The sequence below is a fragment of the Patiria miniata genome, unplaced genomic scaffold (genome assembly GCF_015706575.1).
Source record: "Patiria miniata isolate m_02_andy unplaced genomic scaffold, ASM1570657v1 HiC_scaffold_10, whole genome shotgun sequence".
Lineage (NCBI taxonomy): Eukaryota > Metazoa > Echinodermata > Asteroidea > Valvatida > Asterinidae > Patiria > Patiria miniata.
Window position 1 is genome coordinate 5,084,908 of NW_024037048.1, and position 20,923 is coordinate 5,105,830.

Consider the following 20,923-nt stretch of genomic DNA (forward strand, 5'->3'; position numbering starts at 1 on the left):
TCCACGTGGTTCCACGGTGTGATTTTTTTTTGGTAAGCTGCTCGGAGGGTTAAAGGAAATCTCAAATTGTTACCCAAAACCCCAGCAATGCTGGTTCCATTTAAAGTGCACTATTAAAAGCTTATTTACATGGTACAAGCCAATTCAGTACACAACTGCACATATAAAGATCGGGATAAAACAATCCGCCATGTAGCCGTGCAGATTCATGGAATTTCTCGGCAGTAACAACACTGCAGGGAAATTCTCGATCTAAAGTAACTACAGAGTTGCCAAAAGTCTGAGCTACACTTTGCTTGTTGTGCTCCAACGTTAATATAGGGGCAACCTTTCTATTGTGTTTGCATGGGCTCGGCGCACAAGTACTGCGAACCAGTATGCGCGCGTGTGGTGTGTCCCGTCCATGGGGCTCCCTAAAGTGTTAAAAAGCGCCCTCTCCTGTTGGCGCACAGAGCCCATAACATGAACAACTGCAGATTGCATATTTGGTTACCCCTGCCAACATCCCCCCTACAGATCTGTGTACATTCATCTGCTGCGATTATATCCCAAACTGAACACCATCACATCTTGATGTATACAGGGGAATTTACAAACTGGTAACTGCTAGACGCAGTATAGACAGCACCCTGTGTAAATAGGCCAGTTCGGTATTTCAACTGCGATCTAGGTCACTGGTCATTCGAAATCGAACGCTCCTCTAAGGTGCGTGAACGCGCAAGGAGATGATCGCACGAAACTCGCACGTTAATTACGGGCAGAATGGGCAAATCGAGTACCATCACGTAACATCGCAAATAACCTTATCCTGAATGACCTTTGACTTGGACTAGTTCATCGAGATACTGAACCGGCTTGAATACTCAGATACTAGTTCATCATGCTAGTCTCTTCTGGGTTGGGCGGCTGGCTGGCTTCAGTCTGTGGAGGCTGGGGTGCCGGCGGTGGTGTCACGCACAGATCACATATCCAGGATCCTACAAGACAGAAAAGAACACATGAATATACATCATGTATTATTTACAGTCTAATCTGGTAACAACTACAGGAATCCACTTCTGAAGGCATGGCGCCACCTCTGGATATGAGTTTGAATGCATACGCCTTTTGATAAGGCCATTGTGTCTCGGGCGTTTGACTGAGCAGCCAAGCCACACTGCAAACTGTTTGGAGACTATACATGCTGAGTGACAAAGTCACGAGGCATTTTAGTCAGAATTTCTTATTTAATTCTTTAAAAGCCAGGGGTGTGAGTGACCACTGATAAAATAGCTGAAAACAACTGAGAAAGGTGTAAAAAAGCTGAACTTTTGAAATCTTCTATACTTTTGTACACAGCAAGTGAGGAAAAAAAAGCTGAAATCCAAAACAAAAAAAGCTGAAATCAGCTTTAAAGCTGAGATTTCACACCCCTGAAAAAGCGGAAGCATAATGGCATAAGACAGTTTAAATGCACGTATGTACATGTAGAATGTTATCTCAAGAACATGTACATGTATGGTATGAACTACATCCATCATTGCTGGAGATCCCTTTAAATAGTGATTTGTTTCGCTTTTGGGAAATCCTCGGGCCTGTTTGTTTTTAATATTTTTATCTTTTTATCTTGTTTGCCCGATAATAAATAAATAAATAAATAAATAAATAAACTGGGTCAAGCAGATAAAGGTGATGCAACAGTTGGTATGACATGCCTTATTTATATAGTATAAATAAAACAAGTCATAAAAAATATATAAAGACACAAATTTGGCGTAACTGCGTATTTTTAAAAATTAATTGAAACATATTGGACGAGGATGATAACAGCACTTTCGACAGCTGTTTATGTATGATGTTGTTCGGTCATGAAACAGGTCCTCCTTTCAAAAAGAACATACCGTTACATGTACAAAGAATGAGACATACCTTCTGGTGGGGCGGACATGGGGGGTTTGAGGCAGTACATGTGGTAGCCTCGATCGCAGTCGTCACAAAACAGCAGCTGATCCTGAGAACATTAAAAACAAAACAAAAATACAAATGAACAACTTTAGACTTATTTGGCAAAAGGTTGTCAGCCAGACAGTCTTCAAGCATGCACATATATTGCCAGTTATGCAACACACTCAAACAACAGAACAGCAATATGCAATCAGACAGAATAGGCCTTATTCTGGAACAAATGAGGGCGCTATTACAATGCCATTACTGAGGGTATAAACAGATATGTACCCAAGGTTGCAGACATACATGTACATGTAAGTTTAAAGGGTCCATGCGACATTTTTTTTTTTTTTCATGCAGTCCTTTTAAATGCACCTTTGTGTCCCATTTAACCGTATTTTCAATTTTCATTTTGCCAATTTTAAGAGCATTTTGCTGTCTTTTTGGTTTTTATGCTAATGAAAATTTGCGTAGTCATGAGCAAAAGTGTGATGTCATTTCAGGCAGAAACCTCAATGTTACAGCTATTTCAGCACCAAAATTGCCAGAATTTTGGATATTTTGCTGTCGTAAATTTTCTTGTCTTTGATGATTCATTGTTTCAGTACCTGAAAGTCGGCCAGTGATCAAAGTTTTCTCCCAAATGTTTTCATTGAGCAAATTTGGGGCTCACAATTTGAACAGACAACCCCTAAACTGAACCGTGTCTTCCTGAAATGATATCACTGCAACAGTGCCCTCATTAGTCAGGAAAAGCATGGACAATTTCTAATGTTCAAAGAAGTGCACTTTTCAATAGGATTAACCAAAAAGGGATGTCAAATAGTTTCCATACATTTCAGAGGAGTAGAAAGTTGCACAAAATTTGTTCCCAAGTAAACTTCATGTCATGGCCCATTTAAATATTGCTACAATCCAAAAAATTGCATTTTGTAAAACATTTCATTGGACTAACATGTAGGTAAACATACAACAAAAACTGCTGTCTCGTTTTATGGGGTCACCTGCCTTGACCTTTAACCTCTTGACCTCGAATTGGATATCTCTTGACCTCAGTGGAGATTGCAAAAAGGGTATGTTCATGTGATGCCGATCAAGCTTTCAGTTTCGCTTTGTTTTGGCCACACAAAAAAACAAATAGGGATGGACGAAAACGGGTGAAGGAAGACGAAATGGATGGTTTGGGGAATATACATTGTACTGTACCACCGAAAATACTTTGAGAGAGGCAAGTGGTGAAATGGTTTTGCATGACGCTTTGTTAAATGTGGCCTTTGCTTACAACCAGTTTACCGACATGGGCATGTATGTGTTTTGAATGCTGACAATTATTTGAATTTCCCAGCGACACACTGGAAGAAATTTCAGGGTTATTTTGGCAGTCGGGATGAAATTACTTGAATTGAATTATTCATAAAATCTCACAGCAATTCTTGTGTGGATAACGCTCCGTTAAATTTGGCCTTTGAGTACAACCAGTTTTACCTACATGTGCATGTATGTGTTTTGAATGCTGAACATTAGTTTAACTTCCCAGCGGCACACTGGAAGAAATTTGAGGGTTATTATGGCAAATGAGGATGAAATTACTTGAACTGAATTATTCATAAAATTTCACAGCAATTACTGTGTGGATAACTAAAAGAGAAAGCACTCTGTTTTGTCCTTACTTTGTAAGACAAATACGTATTGTGAGAAAGTTTCACTTGCTCAGTAACAAAAACCTAAATCTTAAGATTGATCAGCTTTATCTAGGAAGGGAACAAGGGTAAGACTTACATCATTATCTGATGTACCGCACAAGCCGCAGGACTTGCATTCAATGCACTGCCAACGGTAGCTCTTGACTTTGGCCGTGATGTTTTCAGTGAATTGGAGGCAGGACGGATGGCCTGTGAACAACATGTGAGGGAACAACATGAAGAGGTATAAAGCGAGTGATGATAGACTTTCAAGCCAAGACTGTGACCAAGACTTTGAAACCTCTGGGGTGAGTGTATGTGCGTATGTTGGGGGAGGGGAGGAGGGAGGAGGGGGGGGGGGGGCTTGGGTGCGCAAAGGGGTACAGTGCACCTTGCAGTCGTTGGTCATACACGCAAACTGTACTATTTCTTCCAGCGTTGTCGTTGAGTCAATCACCAGTGTTGTAGTCGAGACCCTGCAAGACTATCACAAGACCAACACAAGACCTCCAGTCTCAATAAGCCATTTGCGTGTAACCTATACCCTTTGGGATTTACATTTGAAAAACGTCTGGTACAATGACTTGCTCAGAATGCTTGGCACATTTTAACTGTGAATTCTCCAGACCAAAGACACTGTTGCTAATCACATGATTTGGGGCAAGCTCTTGCATAGTTACGTAAGAGACGCTCAGCACCAATACATCGTTCACAATGGGTGAGAATGGCACAAAGACACCAGACCATGCCGGAGCTGGGGGTTGCTAGCATAAGGCTTGCCCCGAATCGCGTGATATAGTAACAGTCTCTTTGGTCGGGAGAATGCTAGGTTAAAACGTGCAAAGCATTGTATTAAGTCAGCGTTCCAGATTTTATTCAAATCTAACACGCAAGTGGCTTATTCATGTCACAAGCTATTCAAATGAGCTGTGACGAAGGCATTCCTTTGTTATTGTTCATCCACTGTTACTCGTGACTGGTCTTGTCATTTGTGAATGGTCTTGTGATGGTCTCGACTACAACACTGTCCATCACAAGTCCATCCCAAGTCCTGTCTCAAGCAAAGTCACACGCTATTCAAATGAACTGTGATAAACGCATTCCTTTGTCATTGTTCCTCCCCTTTACTTTCGTCTTGACTTGTGAGAGGATTTGTGAGAGGATTTGTGACTGGACTTGCGAGAGGATTTGTGACTGGAGTTATGAAGGGATTTGTGACTGGACTTTTGAAAAGACTTGTCATGGATTCGACTACAACAAGGATTTCTTCATGTTCTTGGTTCAACACATCTCATCAGAGGTCTGCCCAAACTGACAGGCATGCAACTGGGAACTTAAAAAAAAAAGAGGAAATTCAAATCTTTCCATGACTTTGTACAGTGTTTTTGTATTTTCAATGGCACACATGGGAAGTCAAACAAGAGGAAATCAGCTGATCCGAGGAAAAGTTGCATGCCTGGACTGAACACACCCTTTGACAGTTTTCCATCATTTCAACTACAATTTTACCCGAAGTTTGATGCATATCATCAGTTGCACCACAAAGTGATGTACATGCACATATTTTTTGATACTGGCAGTTACCGGTACCACACCACCAACTGACTAATCATGTGTGCAAAGGATATGAATGATATGTCACTTCATGGTACAATGTGCGTGGAAACTATTTGTCTCGTGGAGCGCACCTGACGATAAGCACGTTCCTGGTAAAATGGAAGTCGGATTCAACATTTGCCAACATGGCTTAAAAAAAAAGTACAACTGTGGTCTTTCGGTTTAAATCCTGCAAAAAAAATATATTACACGTACGGAACAATTGAACCTGGAGTTGAAACAGTTAACATTTGCCGTGTGTTTGCGCGATGGTCAAACCATAACTAAAACATGTATTGTCAAATATCTTTAAAAAAATTCTTGTCACAATTAAATCAACGTCTTATTTAGAAATGTATATACTGTGAATGAGTTAATTGACCTTATCCTTAGTAAGATTTCTGCACAAGGGAATAGACCTCGTCAAATAGTCACTTTGTCACTGCAACAATATTGTACATGTAGGACAGGCATCATGCACATGGTATTCATGTTGGTCAACCATGAATAACATGAGCACAATGTTTTAGCCACACACGACCAGCCAACATTAAGGGGGAAATAAAACTTGGTTACAAAATAATGCCATGCTGACTTCTACCGTACCTCACAACATAGAGTGCTCAGTCAAAAGACTGCTGAAAATGCTAGCATGCATCGTGTACAGATTATGCTTTTAAGCGATACCCTAACAAAAAGGACGCCCTCTGTTGATTCTAATCTGGCAGCTGGCAGGCAAAGATGTCTTATACAGTGACTGATTCATTTGTTTTCAGACATTTGAACAAGTGGACGCCACCATTCACTTAGATAATGCACATGTGTTACCACAAGAACGTGAACCTACTTTACTGCTGACAGGCATAAACTTTAAACATGTTAACCTGATTCGCATAATTACCCAATTTATCTGTTTATCCCAATTTAGCCTGCAGCTGGTGGAATCGCATTCAACAGAGGGCGCTCTTTAAATCAAGCCAAGACATTCTAAATAGCACATTTCACAAGCGGCTTGAAACGGTATCATAAATGCCATAAGAGTCCATTCAAATATTACCACTCGCTACATATGGATGATAGGGTGTTACAACTAATAATGTAGTAACCAACGGATAATGTATCACCAACCGACAATGTCACACAAATTGACCGATACTGTATCACTAACCGATAATGTAACAGAAATTGACCGATAGTATAGTAAACATGTACTACACTAGTATCAGTCAATTGGTGTTACGTTATCGGTCTTAACCGATAATGTAACAAATATTGACCGATAGTGTAGTAACATTTACTACACTATCGGTCAATTTCTGTTACATTATCGGTTAGTGATACAGCATCGGTCAATTTGTGTGACATTATCGGTTGGTGATACATTATCAGTTGGTTACTACATTATCAGTTGTAACATAGGGCCTTCCATTATGTTTCCCTTTGAACCATTTTGCACAGAATCATGCACTTTCATTTCCAGCACAGGTTGTCCCACAAAAAAACCTAACAGTCGAATCAGGCATGTTTTCAGAAAAGTGGGGGTAGTTTTCAAAATCGTGTCTCATGTATTGCTGAGATGAATAATTGGTCTTCCAAATGCTTTTTAGTTGGTTCCATTAGGATGTTTTGCTCAGAAGATACAGCAATCACAATACGGGACTTGAAAACCACTTGGGCCACTTTTTATATTAATCAATTTTATAGATCGAAGCTGGTAGAATGTGTGTACATGTACATGTACATGTAAGTCAAACGTTACTCTTGAACAAAGGAAGTAAATCCTTTGTGTGCTTCTCTGACTGCACTTTCTCACTTTCAAGGAAAGTGGTCCAAGACAATTTTCAACTCTTGAGTTCAATGAAGCATAGTGTTTGTTCCAATGCATCGATTGGAACGAAATAAAGTTTGTATGGTAGACTAGTTATCTGACTTTAATGCTTATTATTTGAAAATATTCCAAAACCCACATATGCAATAATAACTTTATTAATTGGTTTTCGACTGTTAGTGTTTTTGTGGGACAACCTCTATTACCTGATATCTATTCAATGGTGCCATATTATTTGATTGTTTATTAACAACTGTTTCAGAGCTAAATTTACCAGAAACAAATCCCAAACCATCAAATATGTACTTTACTTGTAGATTTCGTGGTCGACAGAACAAAACACAACAAGCGTTCCATTTGTCGGCTCATAAAATTCTCGATTCACGATTCAAACTGAACCCTACAACACCACTTCAATTATCACAAACACAAAAACCCAAACCTGATGCGGTTACCAGCTGATTGCCTACCTGATCTGCCACAGTCTGCGCAGGATACCAGTTCCTCCTGGGTGCCCTCTTTGTTCCTATAGGTGTCCCCCAGGCAGAAGTCACAGTAGTTGTTGGGCTCAGCAATCCCCTTGATCATTTTCTTCTTGGCTATAACAAATTCACAAAAACGTTACGGTTTGAGAAGAGTCGAATCAAGTCCTCACATGTCACTCACACGTCATCCAGTCGTAAGTAATTCCACAAGCTATTACTAGTCCTTCCTCACTTTGTGTAACCTACATTGTACATGTTCGAAACTTGTGATTGAATTCAAATGTTACTTAAAAGATTTTTTTTACTAATCAATTCATAATTATGCTTCCAGGCGCATAAATGGGTCTGGCGGCGAAAAGTGAAAGCGGTCCATTGAAAATGTACAGGGCTACAAACAGTCGGGTCATTTTCTTTCAATTTGTTGAGGATTTGTCGCTTTTATATTTAGAAAAGCCCCTCAAATCATCACACGCCGAAGCACACGGTTACCATTTTCTACTTGTGCGGAAAGGAGCCCTGCTGATTTCCTTCATCCTCGTGTGCACGGGACGTAAGCAATTTTTTTTTTATCCAGTTTTTAATTTCAGTTTCAAGATTAACTGTGAACCACTTTTGGACAATAAATACACGAGTGTGAAATGCTGGCTTGTGATTTAAGCCCAAAGCTACGCCCCACGTGAACCCTTCCTATAAATCTGCTTGTCAAATTTGTAGAATAAAAATAAATAATATTCTCTTGCTAAAGGATGTACCTACACCATCACGATGAATCGTGTTCTTTTTAACTCTTTATATACAGATTAAACCTCCCAGTCTCCTGCACTTCAATCAAGACCCTTCAAGTTTCGCAAAACTTTTTTTTTTTTGCCAAGAGTTACCATCCACACCCTTGAGGTACCTGTTATCTTCTGTAGAGTATGGATAACACTTCAAATCCCTGCACAATTCTTTTGTGTGGTTAAGCTCAGGGCACAAGGGTGGATTCGGTCACGCTTCACTGCTCTCAACAGTGCTGTAATGACTCAGTTACTTAAACACTTTATAACCCTTCACCTAATGGGTTTCAAAGGGTTTTACATACGACTCTGAATACTGACTCGTAATACATGGTTCAACAAATGTGATTTAATGTTGAGCTAAAGTTTGTTGCTTCAGCAGGTGTCGTTTGAGGTTATACATGTAAAGCTACATGTAGTGAGTTGAGGACGTTAGTTATCATATTTGTCATGAGTTAGTACCAGTTAGGTTTGCTATTAAGCTACATGTATTTCCATGTAAAGATATTTGATTATCATGTTTCAATGTTATCCATGTTCCCGTAATATTGATACCAACATCTGCAATATTGCAGGTACATGTACATGTACATGTAGGTGACATCAGTTTTAAAGGGTAATCTGCTGGCTTTTAATTCTTCAATTTAGAATAGCTTATTTAGTCTCTGCAGCTTGGCCAGTTTTTTTCAGAAACAAATTGCACAAACAATCATCTATTTAATTTATAGGGCCGAAAAGGGAACAATTAATTAACTGGAAAAGAGCAGAATTGCAGGCCCAGGACCTCAAAAACATGCCTTATCATTCTATTTGGACACGTAACTAAGAAAAATACTGCAAGTTCAACTTGCGCGATCTCCCGGGCATGCTGGCAGTATCTATACAGTCATTTAGTAAGCACACTTTTCAGTGTACCTAACCAACATCAACAGTGACCTCATTTGACCCCTAGATGACCTTTGACTTCAAATGGCTGAAGTTATCTTACACACACAAATGTACGTCTGAAGTCCCCCTATGTCACCAAGTTTGGTTGAGAGTGAAGTCAGACTTTTCATATGACAGCACTTTTCAGTTTACCTTTCCAAAAACAGCAATGACCTCATTTGCCCACTAGATGACCTTTGACCTCAAACGTCTCGAGTCATCTTAAGTCCCCCTACCCAAAGATTAATTGTCACCAAGTTTGGTTGAGATTGAAGTCTGACTTTTCATATGACAGCAAGATCCCCATTCTTGGCTTAAAAGCTAGGGGGATAAAAACTTACTCATTAAAACTTATTCTTTCTGTTATTGACTAATATATTAAACCATCTCCTTGCTCAATTACAAAATGTACATGTATATTATAAGTTATCCCGCGAGTGCGAGTGGAACACGGAATAATGTAGTGCGTCTGTGTGGGACACAGACGCACTACATTTTCTGTGTTCCACGAGCGTGAGCGTGATAACGAATTTATCTTCAAGCAAACTTGACGCGCAGTACAGTTGGAACGAGCACGTTTTACAAGAACATTCAGCAGTTTAGCGTATGCAACTGGAATGTCGCTTGCATCTTGGAACAGCGGAATACGCGGAGTGCGGTATGGACCGAGGCCATGCTACATGGTTACATGTAGCACGGCTTGTTGCCATGGATCGACCAATCAGGATCGAGGATTCAAGTTTACTTGAAGATAAATCTGTATACAGCACCACCAGAGGAAAATGTACATGTACATGTACTCTGTTAAAACAAACTATGAATAAACAATCGCAAGTTATAGTAGAGAATCTGTGTTAGTGCAACAGGCAAGTTAACTACAAATGCAGTCAGAGCAATTAAACATTCTGAACGATGATTATTGGGGAATGTCCGCATGTTATGCAAATACCCGCTGACCAAATACCCAGGTCTGAAAGCATGAGATTTAACCCTGGATATTATGGGTTTAGATCTGAAGGTGTCAGGTTTGTGAAATGGAATGTGTGACGGTTTGAGATTTAACCCTAGATATCTTGGGTGCAAGGCTGAAAGCATGAGATTTAACCCTGGATATACTGAGTGCTGATCTGAAAGTCTGAGATTTTATCCTGGGTATCTTGGGTGCATAGTCTGAAAGCATGAGATTTAACCCAAGATACTGACATGACTGAGTGCTGATCTGAAGCTGAAGGTCTTAGATTTTACCCTGTGTATCCCTGGGTTGAGGTCTGAAAGCATGAGAGTTAACCCTCAATATTATGGGTTTAAATCTGAAGGTGTGAGATTTTACCCTGGATATCCCTGATTGCAGATCTGAATGTGTTATCTTTAACCTGGGTTATCCTGGGTGCAGATCTGAATATATTTAACAAAACCCTTACATGACCTGATTGCCTTGTTGTGGGTACTCGATTCCAGTCCCTGTTTAAGAGTTTCTTAAGGTTATTATTGTTTTTGAAGAACAATTGTTTTTTTTTATAAGACCCAAAACACTACATGTAGTTTAACATGTTTCTTCTACACAGACAAACCACGTTGATGGATTTCCACGTCAAAATTGCTCTAAGCAAAACGACTAAAAACAAAACACAAAATATTGTTAAAAATAACCATATTGACAAAAAGATAGAACCCGTGAACAAAGTGTGTGGACAGAGAATACCATGCATAGTGATGTGTTCCATAGACAACCCACATAACCCATGTCTCCCTCGGTGCATCATAATAACATGCATCAAAAGCTACTCAAAAAAATGAAGAGCATCAAAGGTTAAAGCTATAGTCCATCATTTGCAGCCATCCGAAAAGTAACTGGCGTAATTATTGTTGAAAAACATACTTGGTTGAAAGATAGTAAGGGGACTAAAACTCCCTGTGAAATTATTCTTTCTGGCAAGCTGTCATTTTGAAGTAATCAACGAAAGAAGGCCTTTCCAACGGTGCGTCTTAAGACGCACCGTAGGAAAAATTAAATTAGTAGTTCGTTTTGTTATTCCGCGAAGAGCGCCCAAGCGTTGGCACGACGCACACGCACGCGCGGTTGCTATAATTCGTCGGATCAGTGCGCGACATCACGTATAGCTGCAATCGGCTCAGTGAGAACGCGTCTCGGATGCTGAATTCAGGCCCAATTCAAAACATGATTCAGCAACTTTTGATTTGAAATTGAGATCCTAAAATGCTGTTTTTCTCGGAATATACAGCTGAAGCTGAGCTGAAACTTCATCAGGTTAGTTGTTCAGTATCCTTCATTAGATTTTGAACACTTTTGTTGCTTCAAACGAACAAAATGCACAAATTACAAATGATGGACCATATCTTTAATACTAAACTCACTACACCAGTTCTGATCCATTTTACGTGTTACTGTTAGTGCCCGAGTGCAAATTCAAGTGCATACATCTCTCCCATGCAGGTATAAGATGATTAGTGAAAGCTTGCACAAAATCAACCGCCATCTTGAAACGTCATGCCATTAATAAACAAAGCAAAAAGTCCAGTCCTGTCAGACAGTGAAGGAATGAATGTGATTTAACAATAGCTGAGTATTATAGAAGCTGCCTGCAAGATGATAATAAAAAATAAATAAAAAAAAAAAAAAACGGAGAAAAAATTAAATGAGAGCCGTGTGGTTACCCATGGGTGCGATCAACGATTAGTGGTGTTTTTAATAAGCAGTTTGTTTAAAAGGAAGTTGGTCTTTTTTTTTTGGAATGGTGCGGGTGGCAGCAGCAGTGGTTGTGATGGTGGGCAGACGTTGCTGCTGTTGTTGTTGTTGACTTACGTGGCTCGGTGGGCTCCAACGGGGAGGGTTGGGACTGCTCGTCCGAGCCTGCCTCTACATCCTGATGGTAGTGGCTCATGTGATAACTCAAGCCGGGCCTGTTCTTGTAGCGTTTGCCGCACACTATGCGTTAATGGAAGAAGGGGGGTACGGACAAAACTGATCAGACGGCAAAGCCCAGACTAGGGGGTTTCCTCATCCTCCGAAAAAGTGTTCGGGAGGCTATGTTGATTCTGGGCACACTGTAGATAAATTTCCTTTTGTGAAAAATAACTTCCAGAAGGATCCTAATCCTCCTTGACAAAACGATTTATGTGTATAGCAACGAAAAACAGGTCAAGGTTAACTGTGTATACAGTGTACCTCTGTGGACAATTAAGTCAGCAGTCTACCCATTGTAGTTTGTATATTTCTAGATTTTTAAAAATACTACCGGTACAGTACCAAATTAACAAAATCAAGAGTTGCTTAGCCTATTAGCCAACAAGTGTGTCTCTAACTCGGGTAGCTACTACACTGTAGTACCTGTAGATAATGACAAACCACCAACTGCCATGTATGTGAAAAACAAACTCTTTCGGAACGCAATATTTATAGGGAGTGTACATCATTGGCTTTTGCTGTAATTTTCCGAAATGAACTATTTGGGGGGTTAGTATAATAGATCCAAATATTGTAACACTGACATGTTTGAAGTTTTGTGTTCGGAAATACTGGAAAAACCGAGAAAAGCAAGAATGTTCAAGTAGTCTGGTTCCCTGACTCCACTAAAGTTAAAATGGATCAATTTATAGTTGTCAGAAAATTGTAAGGTAAGGGAACCAGTCTAGCTGGCCTGCACCCGTTCATGAACATGTAACCAATAGCAAACAAAATTTGGACTGAAAAAAGGTAAATTTGGAGCAGCAGTTGAAAAATAGTTAGGTTTTTCCAACAGTGGTCGGCCGACCACCGTTGGAAATGTATACATAAATACAATTTTCTTGAAAATGACTTCACACCAGGTGCCATAATTTTACAGGATGCTTTAGACTGTCATTTACCAACATCCTAGTAAGGTATTTCGTAAAAACTTGGTAGTTTTATTTTTCAATGTTTGCAAATGTTGTATATTCCCTTTAAGTTAAATTCTGGTACCCGAATTCCAGCCAGCAGTGTATGTCTGCCAGTACATGTAGATGGTTAACAAAAAAAAAATAACCACCACTACCACTCATGTTGGTTTTCAATTCGATTGCAGGTACCTCCACATGTACATATATGTGTAGACGACATCATCCAAACATTAGGGAAAACCAGTACGTATCAGATCTAAAGTAAAATTTCATCATAGAAGATCTCTCTGAAAAAACAGAAAGAACTGCACCGTTGACGATTAAGTTCGCAGTGTGGGTACACATGATCGTATAGCTTTCCATGTGGCACAACAGATAAAGTTGGAGACACTTTAGTTCATCTTCCCAACACACAGATACTTAGGTGAAAAGCCGGAAGTGGTTGGGCAGCTTGGCTGTTGGAAAGCCAGGCCAGGCCCGGGCTTTGCCCGGGCCTTCGGGCTTTTTATGATCACCCAAAACTGTAGTATTTGGCTTCAGGAATGTACAAATTAACCCCGTACAACTGAACCCAGTTAAAGTAGTATAAATTGTGTCGGTCTGCCTTTTGTATCATGTTTCCGTTAAAGGGAATGTACATCATTGGCTTTCACTGTAATTTTCAGAAATGAACTAGTTGAGGGGTTCGTATAATAGATCAAAATATTGTTACACTGACATGTTTGAAGTTTTGTGTCCGAAAATGCTCAAAAAATCAAGAAAAACAAAAACTGTTCAAGTAGTCCGGTTCCCTGACTCCACTAAAGATGAAATGGATCAATTTATAGATGCCGGAAAAGGTAAAGGAACCAGTCTGGCTGGCCTGCACCCATTAATGAACATTAACCAATAGCAAACACAATTTGAACTGAAACAAATGTTTAATATGGAGCAGTAGTTGAACAATAGTTAGGTTTTTCCAACGGTGGTCGGCCGACCACCGTTGGAAATGTATACAAAAATACCATTTTTTTGAAAATGACTTCACACCAGGTGCCATAATTTTACAGAATGCTTGTGACTGTCACTTACCAACATCCTAGTTAGGTATTTTGTAAAAACTTGGTAGTTTTATTTTTCGATGTTTGCAAATGTTGTATATTCCCTTTAAGGTCATTTTACCTTCAGAACCAAGGCGCCCCAGATTTATTCATGTTCATGCAAGGGCCCAGTAGATCCTTGGATCATTTCGGAGGTGGGCACCCGAACAATCAGACCAGATTCCAGCACCAAGAGCCAGGTCCACCCACACCCAAAGCATCAATAATAATAAATACTAAGTTTACTGTTTGCAACACGATCTCCATAGTTTCACAGGAAAGAGGACACACATTTGTACTGCACCTCGAAAATACCTCTTGATTGAGGCACTACAGAGCATGAACTTCACAAGGTGACACCATTTACGTTTTACAAGTACATGTACATGCAATTTCAAGGGCTTATGTTTTTCATGAAATTTCCCAGGTTCCAATTTTGACTCAGAGCCAATTAAAAAGAAATGAAACCAGGGCTGTGAATCAGAACCAGATAGCTGTGTAACCGACCGCTGATGTCAGGAACCGGTTCCAGATTATGGGGTCGGATACCGAAGACCAACTTTACAAATTATTTAATAACTTCTGAGACAATGAAAAAGAAAGGTTTTGAATGCCAATTGTGGGTAATTTTCAAACGAAACCCAGGCTACATGGAAAACCAAAAGAGATTTCATGTTCAAGTGCATTTTGACGCGCGACAGATGACGCTCACGGAAGTCGCAGTTTACACCGTAAAGCTATAAAGCCCTTCAGACAACTTCCGGGATTTGAATTTTGGGGTGGGGTTTCTTTTACGGGTACCCGGGTTTTACTTCAATAGGGTACCCGGTGCCTGTACTACCCGGCAATACACACCAATACATGGAACCGGAACCGGCTCCAAATATTCTGGAACCGCCCAACTCTAATGTACATGTATTATATTTATATCCTTTGTGTAACCAGTGGTATTGGAATTGAAGGTCATCACGTCACCATACTACTGTTCTTCACTTTGTTAATTCCTGGCAAATGCCACTGGCTTCTTGTATTGCTTGTGTTGTATTGTTCCATATAAATTCATGTTTATGTCAAACAAACCGACAATATTAACATCAACAAGAGCGGTTAACCATGGTTGGATATCTTTTATCAGAGGCACACTAATGTCACTAGTCTATGTTCCGGTTCTTTTCAGAACCACACATACATGTACTCACAAAAGAGATTTATTCACATGGTGCTACCGCAAACTTATCTTGTCTTAGTATCTTTCCGCCATGCAAACCTTCAAATCTCATAGTCTATGTTCTATCAAAGTTTACAATGAGAGTTGGATTGGTCTCACTGACTCGCTATAGAATTCGGTCTCATTTCTGACACTTTAGCTCCGGGAGTATAACAGTGTTCAACAGTGAGCCAGGACTGTTCTGCGATAATAATAACATTTGCCACAAACTTTGACCACGGTTCAACCAGAGCCTGGTCACGCTTCAGATATTAACCCTTGTACTTTTGGTGTAGTTTATTGCATATCAGTTTGTGCATGCCAATGCACACCAGCATATGCACTGGAGGATTGTTTGACTCACCAACCAAGCGATTTTACCACAGACATGACAGACTTGTTTACTTTGGTCTCATTGTGTATATTGCTGACCAAAGAGTTTCCTCACAACATGACCAAGCTTTCTGTCAATACCCTTTGGCAGTTCTTGCAGTGTACCGTGGTTCACCCCCAAAGTACAGTGGCAGACATTGGAGGGCTGTGCAAAACACATGGGCGAGTTACTTTTTTTCAAATACTGAAGTGATTTAACAAGGGTTAACCCTAACCGCCCTGAATCCTCCAAAATCCTTTTTGCAAATTGGAGGAATTTGCAGGATTAAGGTTACATGGCAAAAGTGCGTTGCTGATTTCGGAGTATGCACTGTGTCAAGGTCTTGGGCCGGACCTTGTGTTGTTGTTTATGCTCAGCCGTGCTTAAATTTAGTCCTTGATTATACTTGACATCCTCCGCACTGCTCCAGGATGTCACTGCCTCTGCCTCAACCTATTGACAGTCATAGCCGGAGGATTTTGCAGGATTCAGGCAGTGGTCACCCCTCCATGGACCATATTCAAGAAATAATGGAGGTATTTGCAGGATTGAGGCTATATGCTATTTTTCCATGAGGCCAATTGGAGGATTTTGCAGGATTGAGGCTACATCCTAGCAAAAAGGCCTAGGGAGTTAGGGATAAGGAACAACACTAATCAAACCACAGGTTAAACCAGGTCATCATGATAATTCATGTACATGTACACGTATAAGGGTACAGAACTTTTATTTTAGGGATCTGTGCACAAAACGAAGACACAAGTAGTTTTGTTTTTTAGACGACGGGAAAGATTCACAGCACTGCAACACAACCAGCATAATGTATGTATCATAGTATTCGGATAATCCACTGTGACAGTGATTTACCTTTGCAGCCAAACGGTTTCTCCTTATCCTCAGCTTGCAAGGTGGGCATCTCCGTGTCTACTGGAGCTGCCTTCTTCCGACCACCTCCTCGACCCTGGAATGTACATGTAAGGGCCAAGCCAAAGTAATGTATTCCATTGAACAAAAACAACTTTCCAAACCTCAAAATTCCTATTAGCAAACTCACTTCTTTACATTTAAGAAAGGTCCACCACAAAGTTTTATCCTACCATGCATTAATTAAAGGTCAAATCACAAGTCGGGTCACAAGTAAACACGGGATGAATAGTATACAAATAATGAATGTTTGTGAGTGCAATGGTAAGAATAATTACATGAGGTGACAGATGGACTGTTCCATTCCACGAGGGGAAGCCGAGTGGAATGAAACATACCATCTGTCACCGAATGAAAGTATTCTTTACAAAATCTTGCTCACAATACAGCCAGACCATGCAGACTGACTGAGTGGAGAGATAAGGAACAACTCGAATACCAAGTGATTGTATTAACCATTTAAAATAGTTCTAAAAAAGCACATATCACTGTAAGGTATTTGTGAGTTTCCTATGAGGTTCCTATGAGGTTCCTATGAGGTTCCTATGAGGTTCATATGAAGTTCCTATGAGGTTCATATGAGGTTCCTGTCAGGTTCCTGTCAGGTTCCTGTCAGGTTCCTGTAAGGTGTCAGGTTCCTATGAGATTCCTTTGAGCTTCCTATCAGGTTCCTATCAGGTTCCTACATGTATACATGTACATGTACCTTACGCCCTCGTCTCTTGCGTGCGGAGACCTCAAAATCTTCGTCGCTCTCGTCCGAGTGGTTTCTCTCAATCTCTCCGGCATCTGGGATGTCGTCCACAGCCTCCATCTCGCGGAACAGCTCTTCTTGCTCCCTGTCTGCCAAGGACATGCTGGATGCCTCGGGATGCTGATCCGTCTCGCTTAACACGCCTTGTACAGTTTCGGGGACTTCAATCCCATCTGTTTGATTTTGAATACATTTTGTAAACCACAAACGAAACCGACTATTTCAACCCTCCTACGCAAACATACCAGTTCAATCCGTGCAAACTTGTCCTTTTAGTCAACATCAATCAAGTGACTGTTTTTACCAGCTAAGAGCTCCCAGCATGCATATTAGCAGGATTGACTGGCTGTGACTGTTTATATAACTCGATGCAGCTATGCTTTGACTGTAGGTGATTGATATGCCAGCTGTGCCTAACACTTGCCTGCTTTTATCTGTTGACTAAATTTACCTAGTCACAGTGCTTGCTTGAAATATGATCTGACTGTTGGTGACTAGCCTGTGTAAAAGACATGGCAGGGAAGAGGATTGATTTTTTGACTGTACATGTATGTGACTGCTCAGACAGCAGGACGTCATGCTTTGTTTGTGGGAGCCAGGTGGGGACAAGAGACATCAAGGTCCTGTACATGTAGCAAAGGCATGTCCTAAACCATAAACAAAGCGTGATGTCAATGTTATGTCTCACATCTATTCAATATTGATTTCAAAGGTTAATTGGGATCACCCTGGATTGAGTTCAACCCTGGTGGACAGGCTCTAGTGTGAAAAGGCCTTATGGGGACTCTCCTAGGGATTCACGACAATGGATGTGCCCTACTGTTAAACATACAATAGTTTCAAATTTGGGTTATGTTATGCCCCAACCATAGCATTGTCCCAACTATAGTCGAGACGATCTGAACCATACTTGGGACGATCCCGACTACGTTTTTTGAGGCCATTACTATAGTTGGGGCACAACAATTACAGTGGAACGCTGCTATACCGAACACCGCTATACCGAACATTCGGCTATACCGAACATCATCCTCGGCTCCCAGTTTTTGTGTACACAACGTACCGAACATTGTTGTTAAAAAAAATTCAACAGATTTACAAAACTACAGTCTTCAAAAATGAAGCCTTATAAATAAACAACTGTTTATATAAACTTCATAGCAATTTCGTAATAAAATATTAGTTAAAATTTAAAAAGGACAGTTTAAGAAACAGTTCTGTACGTCGAAACGTCAAAAAGGGGAAATATATAAACAGTTAACAAATCCAGTCAAAAGAGGGCCCACTTCAAGTAGAGCACAACAGGGCGCTAATTAAGGCCAAGTTCGGGCCAGGACCATTAGTCGACTAGTGGTTGATTTGTGACGTACCTTACGCCTGCGCACTAATAGCAAAGTGCGAACGTCTCTAGTCGAACGCTGGTCAAAATGTCATTGCAAAACGTCTGGATCCTGGCTCCCTGCTGTACGTTATGAACGCGCGCGGCTATGGTTACCAGCGAAGCAACCAACCCCAGTAGGTTGGTTCCAAATAGTCGACTAGCGTAGTTAACCATCGTCGACTAGACAGAGTTCGGGCAAGCGTTAGTCGACCAATGGTTAACTATAGTCCTTGCGCGAACTTGCCCTAAACCGGCAGACTCCATTTTAACCTCCAGCGGCTCAAAATCGCTACACCGAACGACCGTTATTACAAACATTTTCTTTGGATCCCGCGATGTTTGTTATAGCGGCGTTCCCCTGTATACGTATTGGACTGCAACTTGCCTGCCTCACCCTGTGGGACTGGGTCGTACAAGTTGCTGGAGTCGGCCAGAGGTGCATGATGGGGTTTCCTCTTCTTCCTCCATCTCCTGGACGGGTAGGTGTAGAGCTGGCCCTCGTGGCGGCCGGGAAAGCGGTGCCTCTTCTGCATCCAGAGGAAGCAGTTGTTCTGTGCGACCCCGGTCTGCGAGTCCAAGAACGGTAGCCTCATTTTCCTTTCGGCCACCAGGCGTGTGTTGAATGAGGCAGCATTTTCCGTTGCCTCACGGTAAAACTGCTCATAATCGCTGAATAATCCATAGCAAAAAGAAATACACGCACACAAAGCAAACAATTTATTTGTTGTTTCAGAAAAACACAACCATGACAACTACTGAACTAGGGCCCCCTATCCCCGGCCCCCCTATCCCCTCACCCCCCCCCTCCCCCCCCCTTCCAAAAAAGGAAGGGCCCAAAACCTGCCTACGGCTTACTCAACAGAATGATCCTGGATTCATGCAGATAGTGCCATTGGATGAAAGTTTGGAGACTATCGCTTTTGTACGCAAGGGCATGAATATGATTACGAAGGGGTGATTCATAAAACTTACATGTACACGCTCACAGACATAAGTACATACATGTACATGTACATATACAATGTATGTACACTGCAGGCCTACATGTAGCTGAAATTGAATGCAATGTGAATATTAAACGCAGTGGCTATTGTTACGACAGCCGTAACACAATTTTCAACTGCTACATGTACATGTACATGTATCTTTACGGCATTGCAAATACAACATAACTGCCCTTCCAACCAGGGCTCTTTGGTAGCTGGATTAGTTAAACGCTTTACCACCATGCGAAGGTCCCAGGATCAAATCCGGCTTTTTCTTCTGGTTTAGTTTTTTCTTTCGGTAACTTTTAATGTTTTTAATCAATTCTACTTATTATTGCAGTAGGCCTAGACTTAGACATCATAAAATTCATTTTCTTTTCTATTTAACAGGAAATAAAGTCCGAGAACCATTTGGTTGCTAGTTCGGTTGTCACCTTGGCATATTAAAACGGTTACATGTATGATGTATAAAGAAAAAAGTGGCGTCAGGTTGCAACATTTTTTTCCGAATCTATTTCTAGAAGTAACTAGGCCTATTATAAGTAGGGGCCTAAGAAACATAATTTAAAATTCGGATTTTGTTATGAAATATTTAGAAAATTTCCTTGACCATGTCGACTCTCCATAGAGTAGACTTTGTATGCAACCGCTGAAGTGGCGTTGCATCTGGAACTCTTGCTACTACATTTTTTCCACCAACATGACCACAAACACAAAGACATGAAATTGATAATGAAGGAAAGATGAGCATCATTTGTAATACCATAACTGGTCAAGCTATTTTTATGCATAAAGCACGAACAAAAAACAATAAAATCATTCCCCAGTTTATGATAATTGATACTGATACTGTGATCAGTGGTGATAGGCCTATGCATTTGGTTTAAGGAATTAAAAACATTCAATGGTACGTGAGAGCAGGGAAACAAATACAGAAGGAGTTTTATTTTCTGTATTTATCCTTCAAGGTGGAAAATAGACGATATCTTAGTTACTTACCCATTTTTGCGAGCAAGGCCTGACATTTTCAGGCGCAAGGAACTCGTCTTTGTTCCAATCGATGCAGACTGGCACTATACCCAATGGCTAACGTACATATAATCTTGCGTCGCTGGGAACC

At 40.7% G+C, this 20,923-nt stretch overlaps 1 protein-coding gene across 3 annotated transcripts; it reads right to left on the reverse strand.

The window, feature by feature from the left end:
* Positions 1-380: 380 nt before the first annotated feature.
* LOC119736005 (zinc finger protein DPF3-like) lies at positions 381-20,909 on the reverse strand. 3 transcript variants are annotated; one of them, XM_038209991.1, is made up of 9 exons: positions 20,803-20,909; positions 19,203-19,486; positions 17,389-17,609; positions 16,626-16,719; positions 12,045-12,167; positions 7,503-7,631; positions 3,706-3,818; positions 1,909-1,990; positions 381-977 (listed from the first exon to the last, which is right to left on the reverse strand). In XM_038209991.1, exons 1-9 carry the CDS (start codon positions 20,826-20,828, stop codon positions 871-873), a joined length of 1,179 nt encoding a protein of 392 aa, XP_038065919.1. In that variant the 5' UTR covers positions 20,829-20,909; the 3' UTR covers positions 381-870. The 3 variants fall into 3 exon arrangements, with proteins under 3 accessions (XP_038065919.1, XP_038065925.1, XP_038065933.1); XM_038209997.1 differs by having other exon boundaries at positions 842-977; positions 19,212-19,486; XM_038210005.1 differs by lacking the exon at positions 12,045-12,167 and having other exon boundaries at positions 842-977.
* Positions 20,910-20,923: the final 14 nt, after the last annotated feature.